Raw genomic sequence first — 14,388 nt, 5'->3', positions numbered from 1 at the left:
CTGTGTGATTTTACTTCAAGGCAGTGCTCACTTCTTTGTAATCTTGTGCTATGCTGGTGCTGAATAGCACACTTGCATACCTTTGTCTTCAGTGCTCCAGCTGTATGGTTTTGTAGCTCAGGGTTTTGTGGAGGCTTGTCTGTCTCGGGACAGCAGGCTGGAGGCGTGTCTTACACTGATGCGGCGCTTTCTATTGGTGGACAGCTATCCTGGTTACCAACCAACACTGCTCACTGGACACATGAGAAAACAGACAAACTCGCTAATTTTAAAGCTAATGGCTAACAAAATACTGTTTTTACAGGGACGGTAAGTAATTATTCTATTACCTAGTAGAACCAGAGTAAAATGTGTACGAATATATAAGAGCAGAAGCCTGTTTTTGAGTCAGTTACTGTTGACTGGATACAGCTAATGCTAACTAGTTAGCCTCTCAGTTTGTTGTTAGCTAATGCTAACTAGTTAGCCTCTCAGTTTGTTGTTAGCTAATGCTAACGAGTTAGCCTCTCAGTTTGTTGTTAGCGTCAATGCTAACTGAGCTGTGCTAACGATGTCTCTGCCTCTAACCTCAGGAGTTAATGTGTGCGATAACCCGTAATAATACTGGAAATTGGCAAACAAAAAACGTTAGCTAGCCGTGTAATGTTAGCATTCAGAAGAGTGTAGCGTGTTAGCTGTCATAAATCAATATAACGTTGGTTAGCCCACGTTATAACACATCTGTCATCTCGCTGCACGAATAGTCCTGTTACTGTTGAACATGAGTTTTAACCAACACCTGGTTATAATAGCATTGGAAACGTTTGGCATGGAAAAAGCGGATTTTTCTGCTGAATTTCCAGCGGGTGTGGCGAAATTTTAAACAAACTGCATTCAAGGCAAATTGAGGTTTCATGTCACCTTGTGGTTATTCTCATCTGTGATCCCTCTGCAGCGGCAATGACACAAAACACAGATTTAAACGCTGCAAACATATGGGATAGGGTTATGTGAACAGCATCATCTTCAGCCACACGATGGATAACGAGGTAAGCATTTTACTTGACACGAGACACTATCAAGAAGCTCTCTGGGTTTTTTTTGGGGGCATTAATGGCAACAATGCACGTCATGTTTTATAAGCAGTTGTCTGTTTCCCTCTTCTGTCACTAACAAGTCCTCTATTCCTTCAATTTCCTTTGCTTCTCTTCTGCTTCTGATATTGACAGATGCTGTAGCCTAGTTGACTTGTAGACATTAAGTAAGGGTTTTGTGATTTCTTTCTTTGTCTTGCATGATTTATATATATATACACATATATATATATATATGTTTTTAAAGCGAATGGCATGAGCTGTAGGTGACTGTTATTCAGACAACTGATGCTCCTTCCAAGACACGCATACCGTCTAATTTACCACTGAGGGTCAAGGCTAAAGACAGAAGCAGGCAGCACATGTGATGTTTTAATAAAGATTATTTTATTTGTATTGAGTCCAGTGATGTTGGACCCTCACTTTGGGGTTTTGGCTGTATGTATTTGTAATAAACCCAAACAGTCAGTTGTTCATCTCTCTCCAGTTACATGACGTTTTAAGTAACGCTTCACATAGTCCGATAGATTTGTGACATGTGTTGTTGATGCTAGTTTCTTTGAAAGGGCTGCGCTTTATGTATTATGCAAGGACACATTATTGCATGATGTAATGGCTCTTGTTCCCGCCACTCTGTAACCACTGTTGTGCTCAAACCTAGTGAGAACAGGGTAGCGCCACCTTTTTAAAGAAGAGCATGAATTTGAAATTGCGACGGCATGGATTCATAGAAGTGTTGGAGTTACTCCACAGGGATCTTGGCCCGTGCTGAGTCAGTACTTTCCCTCAGTGTGTGCATATCTTTCAGCTGTGCTCACTATTCACCACCTCATCTTTAACATTTAAAGTCTGCATGTCTCCAGATAATATTAACTAAACATTGTCATTGTCATGATCAGGAAACCATCATCGTCTTAGCTTAACCTGACGCTGACTAAATGTGTTTTGATCCTTGTACCGTTACAAGGACGGTCACCTTTGCCACCAAAGATCCCTCCACATTGCAAGTTACATAACTGTGTTCTGTCTTTCTGCCATGTACTGGTGACATCTTGACACATTGCATGTGCTGTATCGATGCTTTCTTTACTGACTGGAGGAGCAAGTTGCTTAAATTGTGATTTACAGAATAAAGTGGTTATAGTCTGTAATCGTGAGTACTTGTTCAACAATGAGGTGTCACTTGGTTTTTGTCATCAAATAGCTGATTCAGGCTTTTCTGTGTGTGTGTGTGTGTATATGTATGTATGTATGTGTGTGTGTGTGTGTGTGTGTGTGTGTGTGTGTGTGTGTGTGTGCGCTCATATTGGTGTTCTTTAAGAAGAGTAAGACGTGCCAAGGAGAGAAGCTAGACTCTGCTGTGGACGACACCCTGGATGAATATTTAATCGCCCTCCAGCAGAAGAACAGGTGAAGTGTGAGCACCGGCTGCCGGGGAGAGGCAGATTAGATTTCACAGAGGAGATTCACAACTCCTCCATGACTTCCAGTGCTGCCTAACGGGAGCACTGATTAGTTTCCTTCCTTGCTTTTAGATTTAAAAAAAAAAAACTGAGTGTGTGATCTCATCTCATACATGTAATACACTACCAGATCTTTTGCTCCTAATTGTAGAGGGAGTCACCTGTTTTCTTTTCTCTCCTCAGGATCTTAAAGCGCCTTAAAGTCAAAGACCCCAGGGAGATTGAGTTGGAACAGCTGGAGCAAGGTTTCTCCATTTATCTTAACGGAGCCAATGCTGAAGCCAGTAAAAAGCAGCCCAAGAGCTCCAACCACAGGTCTGACACCTCCACACCTGCTTGGAGGTCTGCACTTGCTGCAGGTATGCTGCTGGACCAAAAATAAAAAGTCTTATATAAGACCTCATTATTTTTTTACTTCTATCCTGAAGGGGGGGAAATATTGTGCTTGAATCATTTTTACACTGAAACGGAAGGCGCCACCTCCTATTACACATATTTGTGTAGCTTCTGTCATCTCCAGACCATATGGAGCATCAGCTAATAGCCACCACCCCTCAGCTTGTAGTTTGCATGGTATGATCACATGCCCGGTCTCAGTGAATAAATGATAGTGACAGTTCTAGCTGGCAGCCAGTTATTCGTTCTGCCTCTATGTGCTGTGGACCATCTGCGTATGTGACTGCGTGTTCCTTCTCCTTTGAGGCAATAGTCTGCTGCAAGCTGCTCATGTTCCTTTCTGTGCTGTTACTCATCAGCAGATGTCTGTCGAAGCGCCCACCAGTTAACTGAAGACAGCCGTAATCTGGAGCATACCAACAGGAAGAGGAGTCACACTGCTCCAGGAAAAGTCCAGAGGAAAGAATGGGTGCAGGTAGAGGCTTCTAATTACTTATATTTAATCCTTAATTGTGCATCAAAAATATTTTCCCATGAAATTACGCACGTTAAATGTTTCCACTTTCGTCCTGATGCAGGATTCTGTCAGAATTCGAACCGAGGAAGGACCGAGTGTGCAGATCTGTCCAGAAAAGCGCTACTCTGAGGATTTTGAGCCCTATGAAAGCGCAGACATGGAGGTAGAGTGAAGACATAACAATGCCTACTAAGCCTGCATGCGTGGGCGTCTTTTTTTAGGGGAGGGGCTATGTGTCAGATGCAACTGTCTGTACTACTTAGCATCTCTCCATCTCTGCCATTTCCCCATTATCCAAACACGTTGTTTCGTACAGAGCTCCAGTCAGCGCTCGTCTCGTAGTCCCTGCTCCCCAAGGGACACCTGCAAGGTGTCGCGCTCCTTCAGCTCCAGGCATGAGGGCCAAGGAGGCCAAGCAAATCAGGAGCACAATGAGAAGGTGCTTCTCAACCTTGAGGAAGTGAAGGTGAGCAGAAGAAGAAATATACACAGCTTTATTTCATCTTGTCAAGGTGGCATGAGATGTTGTGAATCATATGAATGTGTCTCATCCTCCTGGGTGTTAATTTATGACGGTTTTTCAGTGGCAGTCACACAAATCAAGGGAATGCTTAAACTGTCAGCAGGCATGTGCGTGCGATTGCGCCTGTGAGTGCTTACTTTAACGACTGTGTGCATGTACGGATGCATAAACGCTGACCTTTTGTAAACTAGGTTCTGCGTCGGAGCCTGGAGGTTAGCATGCGGCGAAGCAGCCGGGGCTCGGCGGGGGAGGAGTCGGATGAGGAGTGGGTGGAGGAGCAGATCGAGAGGGAGGAGAGCACTGAGAGTCTGGATGAACTGGGGCTGCCTCTCTCGTCCTCCAAGTCCTCCTCCAACCCTCGGTCCAGCGGCTCCCATAGCAGTTTCGACTCAGCAAATCTCATTGTCCTGGACTTTGGACCCTCAACCAAAGGTAGGCTTCAGCACCCACTTTCATATGTAAATTTGTGATTGATTTTTAAGGGTGAGTCTTAATTGCCCAGAGTGGTTCCATCTCCTCCTTATCTGCTTCATCAGCACTGACCTGTACACATGGAGAATAGGCAAGTACATTAGCTGTCTGCGCACAGTTCAAGTGTTGTGTTAGCCAGCCCATGGCCCCCGTCTGCCTACAAACTCACTATATCGCAATATATTCCTGACGTGAAAACATTTCCTAAGTCTCATGTTCTTCGTTGTTTCAGGTCGTAAGATCGAACGCTCTTTGTCTGCAAAGAGAAGAGAAAACACCGACAACTTTATACCCACCAAGCCTATGTTGGTGAAGAGCAAAACATTAGACCGGCCACCTTCCAAAGACAGCTGGGATTGTCAGAGTAAGTATTCTCTTAATCCATTCATGGTTAACAAGCTCTTAAATTAAAACATGTGGGACGTCTGTTGGAAAGCATGGTGCAGGATTTTTGTTTTTAAAAGACGTGTGATTCTTGCTTAAGGGCCAAGGAGTCGGGTGGAGAGGCCCTTGTCAGCAGCCAGAAAGGCTTCTGTTGAGGAGCGAGACCCAGAGGATATGGCGTGCAGGGTGCGCCAGGCCATGCAGAGAGAAAACGACCCGGCGCAGAGTCTGGAGCTCTTCGGCCGCAACACGGTCTGCCTGTCCCGCCACGTACACATCCCAACTCCTTCACTGTTAACAGTGTCTGATATTTCTTTTCCCTGTCCACCCATATCTCTACACGTACTGTACTGCATGTGGTGTTGATGCAGTCATAGTGTTATGCTTACATGTAAGCTCTGTCCATAAAGCTTATGTATCTCTTGCTCCTCTTTATCCAGGGCAGGGGACACCAGATGATGACGAATGGCTCAGCGCACCACAACAGTCACGACAAGGATGAGAACAGTGTCACTGTGGCCATGCAGAGAATCACGCTCATGGGCCCCGGGTATGCTGACAGAATATGGCACCTCGATACACAGATACTGTATGTACACTCTGGCTTATCAGGGATATACTGACACCGAGTACTTGTGCTGCATCCTTTAGTGTCACAACAAACATAATAGTGTTTTATAGAAGCTATAAATGTGCGGTGCGAATACCCTCTGACCTTGAAGAATTATTTATCAATGTAGCCAGCGCAGTGCTGAGCCGGCCCTCATCGTTAACATGAAGGTCGGGCTCCATAGACAGAGCAGCAGAGCTGAGGATGTCATCCTTCTGTCACAGGCAACAACAGAAACTGCTGAAAGCCTTGGAGAAACTTGAAGTAGGACCCAGCTACAACATTCCTCAGAGTGTCAAAACAGACTATAGCAAGCAGCCGGTGAGTCGGTAACGACGGTGAATAATCCTAACACGGAGACATAAGTGTACAGAAGCCCTCGTCAATGTTTTGTGTTTGCGTTGCAGAGAAGGATGGCCTCGGCAGAGGTCACCCCTGCATTGTATGTTACCATGGAGATCCTGTCAAACTGGGGGAGCGCGTTGCAGGTCGGGCTGACTGAGCTGCAGTTCTTCTGCCTCAGAAACAAGAAGCTGTACGTGTCTCCTCACGACCTCGACATCAGGAATGCTGACTACCCCGGGAACCTGGGAGCGCTTGTTAATGGGAAGGTGAAGGTGAGCCTCTGCTCCTTTTGCCACAGTCATCACATTTGTAAATCATCTTTGAATATAATCAACACTACAGTGGACCCTTTTCACAGCAGACACTTTGTTCAGCTGGTTGGTCATTGATCTGAACCTTTAACTATGGGTCAGTTCCATCGTATTGTCCCATGACCGTAAACCAGGGCTCTGAATGGGATGCATCCATCATTTCAGGCTGCGACATTTGTGAATGAATCTTACTACTGACACGCACAATGTACTTGCTGATTGTCTATTCTTTTGGGTTGACAGACCACCAAAGAGCGTCACATGTGGTTGTGTTCGTTCCACCCCCCCATCCAGCTCTACTTCGTCATCAGGAACTCGGAGCGCTCCCCAGACTTTGGAATATCTCACATCAAAATCTGGAACTACAACAGAAGCCTCAATGTATGTGTTTTTGTGTCACTACAGGTTTGGATGTATCCCTCTTGAGTTCAGAGATGATTCATTTCGCTGTCTGTGGCATTAGAGCTCATAAATCCAGCCTGCATGTGTGTGTGTGTGTTCACTATCATACGAGCGACTGCATTGGTGTGGTGCCGGCACGGGGAGCGGTTCTCTTTTTAGCATTGGCTGGCTGAGCTGCCAGTCAGACTGTTCAAATGTGGAACAGTGAGAGATTAGCCCGAGAGGATTAGTGTTAGGCTAGACGTGGGCTTCTGCCTCTCAACCTCACTGCTGTTCATAGAGGGGTAGAAAGACCCCATCTGATCTCTTTCTATGTCGCCGCAACTCTCTACAGTACCGTGAACCTGGAAGGTAAGGATTGTTAGTGGGTTGACCCGGGTTTGTACTCGTCTGCTGTCCAAGCTTCAGCCATCACTTTGTATCTGCGAGAGCGCTAATTACTGTTAGCTTGGAGAGCTCTTACTCTGCATGTGAGGAATAAGTGAATGAATCAGCAGTGAATACGTTTTGGGATTTTATGCTTTTGTGCAGCTTTTTGCTTGAACTGCAATAATATACAACATAATATGAAGCGCTAAATATCTTTCTTTCTTTTTTTACATTTGTTATTGACACACTTTTGATCCGCTTAATGCTAAATACTTTCCTGTGACACAATTCTAGCTTGTAACCTGACTGTATATTCAGATAAATTGAAGATCTGTTTACTTTTTTTAGGATCTTGACATTGGTGCACGGCATATTAAGCTGTACCTTAACAGCACATTGGTGTTTGAAGGTGAGCTGGAGAAGGGCTGCGGCAACCAGGTCTTTGACTACAGCACCGCAATTGACCTCCAGGATTTCCAGGTTTCAGACTCCTTGTTTTCCAGCCCCGTGTCTTCGGGACACAATCTACGGGATGCCAGCCCCCTGCGCCACGAGGACAGGAAGGGTGGGGATGGCAGCAGCACCCAGCTCCACCACAGTTGGAATCCGCAGCCACCAGACACAGGCCATGCTATGATGGACATGCAGGATAAATCACATGCACTGCTACCGCCCATCACTCCACCAGTGGGGGTTTCATCCTGCGCTCATCGCTCCTCCACACAAAGAAGCTCTTTTGACCTGTCTGCCTCAGAGGAGCCCCTCTCTCTCAGGCAGCAGGTGGAGCAGCCTGCACCCATGGAGCAGACTGTCACCACCCAGCCGTCCTCCTCACGGGTGGCCCCCCAGTGGCTGCAGCCCCTAAACAGAGGAGCTCCAGAAGGCTGCGAGGCCAGCAGGGAGAGGCCCCGGTGGCTGGTGCCGCAGCACTCTGCAGAGCCCAGATCGCCGTCAGCCTCGCCCTCTTCAATGCTCCCGGAGCTGCCGTGTAACCCGGGCCGAGTTTGCAGGGGGATGGAGAGGACAGTGAACGGGGGTCAGTGCAAGGCTGACTCTTTGGACCTGAGCTGCGACCTGCTGGAGGAGCTCGCTGAGCAAACGTCAGACAGGCCTATCAGCGGGCGCAGGAGCTCATTTCGAAACACTGCAGTCACTGGCAGGCAGACAGAGGAGCAGCACCTCAGAGCCGCTGAACTCTCAAACACAGGTAGGAACGTTTAAAGTTAGACACTTGAACACTGAGGAACACCTTTTTACATGTGATCATTTCACCCTTGTGCTTTATTTTGTGTTGTATTTCACCCATCTCTAACCAATCATGCTACTCATAAGCTATCACGCCTCTATATTCAGTGTAACAACCACTTAAAATCATAGCACAATTGGCAGACAAGAATTCAGAAGAAAGAAATCTAATATTATGTTGGGACTTTGTTCCCTTACTCATTTTCAAATGTCAATTTGTTTGATTTAAAACTGACCCTGCTGCTCATTTACTTTATTCATCTCTGTGTGTTCTCCAGAAGAGCCCATGTCATTAGTGAACGCTAGAAGGAGGCAGTACACGTCTCAGCTGCACAGCCATCAGGATGACACCCTCATGGAGTCCTGGGACTCTCTCACTAAGTTCAACCAATGCCAACGTGGACGTATCTCCAACATGGGCTTCGAAGGGGACATCTTTGATGAGTTCCTCCAGCGCCAGGGCCGCGGTCCTGCCGCAGTCCAAGTCAACCCCTCCACAGCACCCAGGAGCCCCCATTCCTCCTCCACCACTCAGGGGGCACTGTATGAAGGCCCTGATGATGATCCGGCCATGGAGCGGGAGGATGAGTTTGAGATCCCTGTGCTGCCACAGGGCTCTAGACTGGTCGTCAACATCCTGTCCACCTGGGGCGATCGCCACTACGTTGGCCTCAACAGCCTCGAGGTGTTCAGTTCCAGCGGGGAGCCCCTACGACCTGCTCACATCCGCGCTGACCCTCCAGACATCAACATTCTCCCCGCATACGGCAAAGATCCACGCGTGGTCACTAACTTGATCGATGGCGTTAACCGTACGCAGGATGACATGCATCTTTGGCTAGCGCCGTTCACCCCCGGTCGTAGCCACACCATCATCCTGGACTTCGGAGCTCCCTACCAGGTGGCCATGATCCGTGTGTGGAACTACAACAAGTCACGCATTCACTCCTTCCGAGGTGTGAAGGAGGTGGAGATGCTGCTGGACGGAAGGTGCATCTTCAGGGGCGAGATTGCCAAGGCGTCCGGGACCCTGTCTGGAGGTAGAAGAGCCTCACGTTGTTAACGCTCCTTTGTTTGGTACTCAGAGGTGTGGACTCGAGTCACATGACTTGGACTCGAGTCACATGACTTGGACTCGGTCCCACATCTGGTGTTACGTTTGATCATTTCCTTTTTTTTTCTCACTCTATTGTCACTTCAGAGTTGGACCAATTTGGCGACACCATCCTGTTCACCACTGATGATGAGATCCTGGAGGCTATGTCTCGTTATGATGAAACCTTCCTCAGTGAAGGCGAAAGTCCCGACAGCCTGGTGGCTGAAGAGGAGCTGCAGAGACCGCGCACCGCCGACGGAGAGGGAGAGGAAAGACCCTTCACACAGGCCGGCTTCCGAGAAGAAGACCTCAAAGTAAGTACAGGTTTTATCAGCAAACCTTATTCCCAACGGTGACAGTGGTCACTAAACAAAGACATTCAGACCATCTGAGAATTAGTTTTGTAGGAAGCAATAGTGTTCATCAGTCCCACACTAGACCTGCAACTCACGGTTATCTTCATTATTGATTATTCTTTCAGGTGTTTGGTCTATAAAATGTCAGAAAATGGTTAAAACAATATTGATCAGTGTTTCCTAAATGTCACTTTACTGTCGTAGAGAAGGAAATATTCACATGTAACAGCTGGAATTGGAGAATTTGTACTTTTACTGATTGGCGATTTAATTTAACTCGGTGAATCTTTGCAGCGCTACATCCCTCCATCAACAGGACAGTTCAACACAATCAGGGTTTTAATGTGTTTACATGTTGTCTTAGTTGAAACTCCACCTCAACCCCTCTGTGAGCCAGTCTGAGGAGAACATGGAGCGTGTTCCTGGGATGTACACGGGAAAGTGTGAGTAGATAATCAGCGTCGTGTCGTCACATGATCAGCTCTGCGTTCATTGTTACTAACCCGGTCTCTCCCTCCACCGCAGGCCTTAGACTAGAGCTGGTGTTGACCTGGGGGGACTCCCACTACATGGGCCTGACGGGATTGGAGGTGGTGGGGAAAGGTGGAGAGAGTTTCCCTTTAGACCTCAATATGATGGCTGCCTCACCCGGGGACCTCAACGACCTGCCTGATTACGAATACGACCGGCGCACACTTGATAAGTACGCGTGTGTGTGTGTCTGTGTGTGTGTGTCTGTGTGTGTGTGTGTGTGTCTGTGTGTGTGTGTGTGTGTGTGTGTGTGTGTCTGTGTGTCTGTGTGTGTGTGTGTGTGTGTGTGTGTCAGATAATTTCTGTCTGCTTCAGTCTTCTGCGTGTGTTTTCACTCCCCAGGCTTATTGATGGCCACAACATCACCACTGATGACCAGCACATGTGGCTGATCCCTTTCTCCTATGGAGAGCCCCACACCTTGAACATGACGTTCAACCAGGCCCAGACCATCGCTGGACTCCGTATCTGGAACTACAACAAGTCCCCCGAGGACTCTTACAGAGGGGTGAGACCCGAACAGTGTTTGCTATGAAGGAGCAGATATATATATATAACCTGTGTATATCATACAACATAATACTGAAACCGTTAAATATGATGTTAACGTAGCAGGACACTATGAGGAACATATGAAACTAAATGTCCACATCTTTGGTTCAGGTGAAGGCGATCCACGTGTTCATGGATGATGTTGCCATCTCCCCCTCGGGGGGCTTCCTGATCAGGAAAGGACCGGGCAACTGTCACTTTGACTTTGCCCAGGAGATCCTCTTCGTAGACTTCCTCCAGAAGCCCGCCGTCAACAAGAGTGCAGAGGACTACCACAAGTAGGAGCCATACATTTAATTTGCATGCACTCGTGTTATTCCATGAGAAGGTTTGAATATTGCATTTCCAAAATGTTTATGCGTCTCTAATTCAGAGGAAGCTCTAAGAAACAAGAACAGGCCAGCATGGACTATGAAGCTCCCATCATGCCCTGCGGATGTATCCTCACATGCTTTGCCACTGTGTGTGTGTGTGTGTGTGTCGTGTACAATATGGTAACCAGGGAATGATGTGCACATGTTGTTTCCTGTTGTATATTCCTTGACCTTCACCCGTCAGTCATCTTCCAGCTGCAGCTGTTAACGACCTGGGGAGACCCGTACTACATCGGCCTCAACGGCCTTGAATTTTATGACCAGAGCCACGAGAAGATCAGTCTCAGTGACAACAGTATCCTCTCTTACGAGTTCACATCGACCTTCATGAACCTAAACTGTCTCTGTTTGTGTAGATCCACACAGCTTGAGTCTGATCTGTGTCTCTAGATGTGTGACAGTGACAGAGACTCTTGTATCATATATGATCTTCTGTTCCTCAACATTATGTCGACCAGACATCGCTGCGTTCCCCGACAGTGTTAACGTGCTGGACAACGTGAGCGGTGACGTGAGGACTCCGGACAAATTAATAGATGGAGTGAACAGTACCCACGATGGCAGATGCATGTGGTTAGCCCCGGTGCTCCCTGGACTGGTGAGGGGGTGGGGGGAGAGAGAGAGCATTCACTTCACACACTCGGACGAGAGTACATCTGTAAGCGTATTGATTTTTGTTCCTGCTTAGGTGAACCGCGTGTACGTCATCTTCGATCAGCCGGTGACGGTGTCCATGATCAAGCTGTGGAACTACTCAAAGACCTCACATAGGGGCGTGAAGGAGTTCGGGGTAAGCCTCTTTTGTCTGCCGTGACCCAGGTAATCACTTCTTCTTACATGTTGGACCTCAAGCAGTAACCTGTGCGTCTCTCTGTGCGCAGCTGCTGGTGGACGACCTCCTGGTGTATAACGGCATCTTGGACAGTGTGAGCCACGTGGCACGAGGCATTCTGCCCACCTGTGATCCTGCGGTGCCCTACCACACCATTCTCTTCACAGACGACGCCTACATTGCTCACCGTGAGAGGAACACTATCATCAGGTACCCTGGATTTTGAGGATGTGGATACACGACCGACTGCTTGGTTTTATAGCTGATTGGTTGGACAATGTTTCGTCAGCTTACCTTGAGTCCTACTTCTAACCCTCAAGCGTCTTTTAGTCAGACCTAGAAGAAGCCGTCCACATATGGACAAGACAGACAGTATAGCACAAAAGTAATAAGTGTGTATAAGTTATGTTTAACGTCAGCACAACACGATCACCCCAGAACCTTTTTATTCTGCTGGGAGACAGGATTGCATGCAGAGAAACTAATGGATTGACAATGAACGTTAGATCCAAGCCCATTGTCCCAAGTGGTGCGTTGTTTTGAACAGAGATGTGCTCTTCTCCACTTCAGCCCCCGTGGCAGCAGACACCACCGACAGTGAGTAACAGAGCCTGTGAAAGCCCCGTGTCAGCACCTCCCTGTGGTCAATCCCTGTATTGAAGAATGCTCCGGTTCATCCTCAAATGTCCCCCCAGCCATCCCACACCCTCCTTACCCACACGCGCCTGACTTGTGATGCCTCAGTCCTTCCCTCTCTCTCTCTCTCCGTCGTTATCTCCCCAGCTCCATCTTTGGTCTCAAGGCCTGGACCTGCTGGCTCAGCCCTCCATGTTGTGTTGTTCCAGTTTTACACAGGTTGCTAACATGTGTCTGCCGTGTCTTCATCTTCCCGCTGTGTTGCAGTAACTATGTGGAGGACCAGGATGTGAAGATGACCAATGAGAATCAGATAGTCCATCACAACAAGAAGAAGCAGACGGCAGATCCAGGTGAGTCAGAAACGACTCAATCACTCACCAGTTTGAAAACGTCAAACGTACTAATTCTTAACCTCATTGCAGCTCTTCGGCCTAAAACCTGCATGACCGATGGTGGGAAACACGGCAAGAGGAGGTACTGACGGACAGATGACGGCAGACGAACAGACACGCGTGGATTCGCTGCTCGTCAATAGAGAGCAGAATTAAAGAGGAGGAACTATAGCTGACATTTTAAACCCACTTTTTGGTGGGTGACTTGAAAACATCCCTTACCAAAGCTCCTCACTGAAGAAATAACTGGGTTTGCTCACACACACACTGGATTCCACTTTATGGTTGGATCCCTCTCCCCTCTCCTCTCTCCACACACACACACACACACACACACACACACACACACACACACACACTGTATTGTTGCCCCGCTTCTCCCTCCCACAGTGCCAGGAGAAACCTTTGAGGCTGCATCTCCATCAGCCCTGTTATTGTGCCTCGTACTAAACACTATATCTGTGGCTGCTACTTGTGACTTTTGTGCTGCATATTTAAAATGCTGCTTGTGGCGTGAAAAAAAAAAAAGAAAGGGGGTGAAAGATCACGGCCACACGAACACACGATCAGGACGTGGCCAACGCTACGGTTATTAATGACTTGTGACGCACCAACCGATCGTAATGCTATGCAGACACTAATTTATATCTCTTAACGATTCACTGTTGGCTAATGTACTTCAGAGCCTAAAGGTTTTACTTGGGGAGTGCTTCCAGAGAGCGTTTCACCTTTTTGTTGAGAGATTTCTATCGAAGGCGACAGCGGTTAGAAACAATAACGTCCAGCGGTTCAGATTTTTGTACGTTTCAGACTCTACACTTGAATTCTTCGATGTATATTTGGCTTCACTAAATTAGGGTCAGTATATATTTCTTCTGCTTGGGATCAGGTAGAAAAAAGAAACTTGTTTGCAATCCAAGTGACCTTTTTAATCGAAGGTAGACGAGCCAGTAAAGCGGTTTTTAAGTAATTTGGTTGGAATATCTACATTAGCCATTTTAGATCTGGAGTAGATTCAGTAACAACTTCTAATATGCAAAAGCTATAACCTTACCTCAAATTGAGAAGACTAATGTTTAAAAAGGGAATCACTAGAACACTTAGTTGCTGTTGTCCTTCATTCATTGGATATTTACTGTAACTTGTTGCATGGGAACGTCTCTTCAGCATTAGCTGTTACCACATTTAAGATGTTAGACACTTGTGTTTGGAGGAGTTTCTGCTGCTTCATATAAACCATTTCATACTCCTTACTCATGACGGGAGTAATCGTATATGAAATGCAGTTTTATGTATTTAATTTGGTGTCCAACGGCAACAATGGTCATTACTCTGCATCTCAGTGCTGCTCTGTAGGGTGGTGGCTATTATTGCGCGTGTGTGACATTTAGTGTTTTGAAATATTTAATTATTTTTCTAATCTTGATTAAATATGTATATTTGATGTAGTTTTATTTGAAATGAATAAAAGTATAAAAATATATATATATCATCGTCTCCCTCGTGT

General features: G+C 46.9%; 1 protein-coding gene across 8 annotated transcripts; it reads left to right on the top strand.

The window, feature by feature from the left end:
- The first annotated feature begins 187 nt into the window (after positions 1-187).
- Positions 188-14,368, top strand: katnip (katanin interacting protein). 8 transcript variants are annotated; one of them, XM_029456346.1, is made up of 29 exons: positions 188-309; positions 935-1,028; positions 2,398-2,483; positions 2,720-2,895; positions 3,292-3,407; positions 3,511-3,612; positions 3,766-3,915; positions 4,164-4,404; positions 4,676-4,807; positions 4,928-5,079; positions 5,268-5,416; positions 5,662-5,758; positions 5,845-6,054; positions 6,337-6,474; positions 7,213-8,071; positions 8,388-9,149; positions 9,311-9,519; positions 9,926-10,004; positions 10,087-10,264; positions 10,435-10,600; positions 10,756-10,922; positions 11,018-11,082; positions 11,203-11,313; positions 11,477-11,616; positions 11,707-11,808; positions 11,900-12,060; positions 12,421-12,447; positions 12,754-12,839; positions 12,912-14,368. In XM_029456346.1, exons 2-29 carry the CDS (start codon positions 1,017-1,019, stop codon positions 12,968-12,970), a joined length of 4,932 nt encoding a protein of 1,643 aa, XP_029312206.1. In that variant the 5' UTR covers positions 188-309; positions 935-1,016; the 3' UTR covers positions 12,971-14,368. The 8 variants fall into 8 exon arrangements, with proteins under 8 accessions (XP_029312206.1, XP_029312207.1, XP_029312210.1 ...); XM_029456347.1 differs by having other exon boundaries at positions 2,395-2,483; positions 3,295-3,407; XM_029456350.1 differs by having other exon boundaries at positions 2,395-2,483; positions 5,268-5,377.
- Positions 14,369-14,388: the final 20 nt, after the last annotated feature.

The sequence above is a fragment of the Cottoperca gobio genome, chromosome 19 (genome assembly GCF_900634415.1).
Source record: "Cottoperca gobio chromosome 19, fCotGob3.1, whole genome shotgun sequence".
NCBI lineage: Eukaryota > Metazoa > Chordata > Actinopteri > Perciformes > Bovichtidae > Cottoperca > Cottoperca gobio.
The sequence above is the reverse complement of the archived record's forward strand: the minus strand, read 5'-3'. Positions and strand labels throughout refer to the sequence as shown.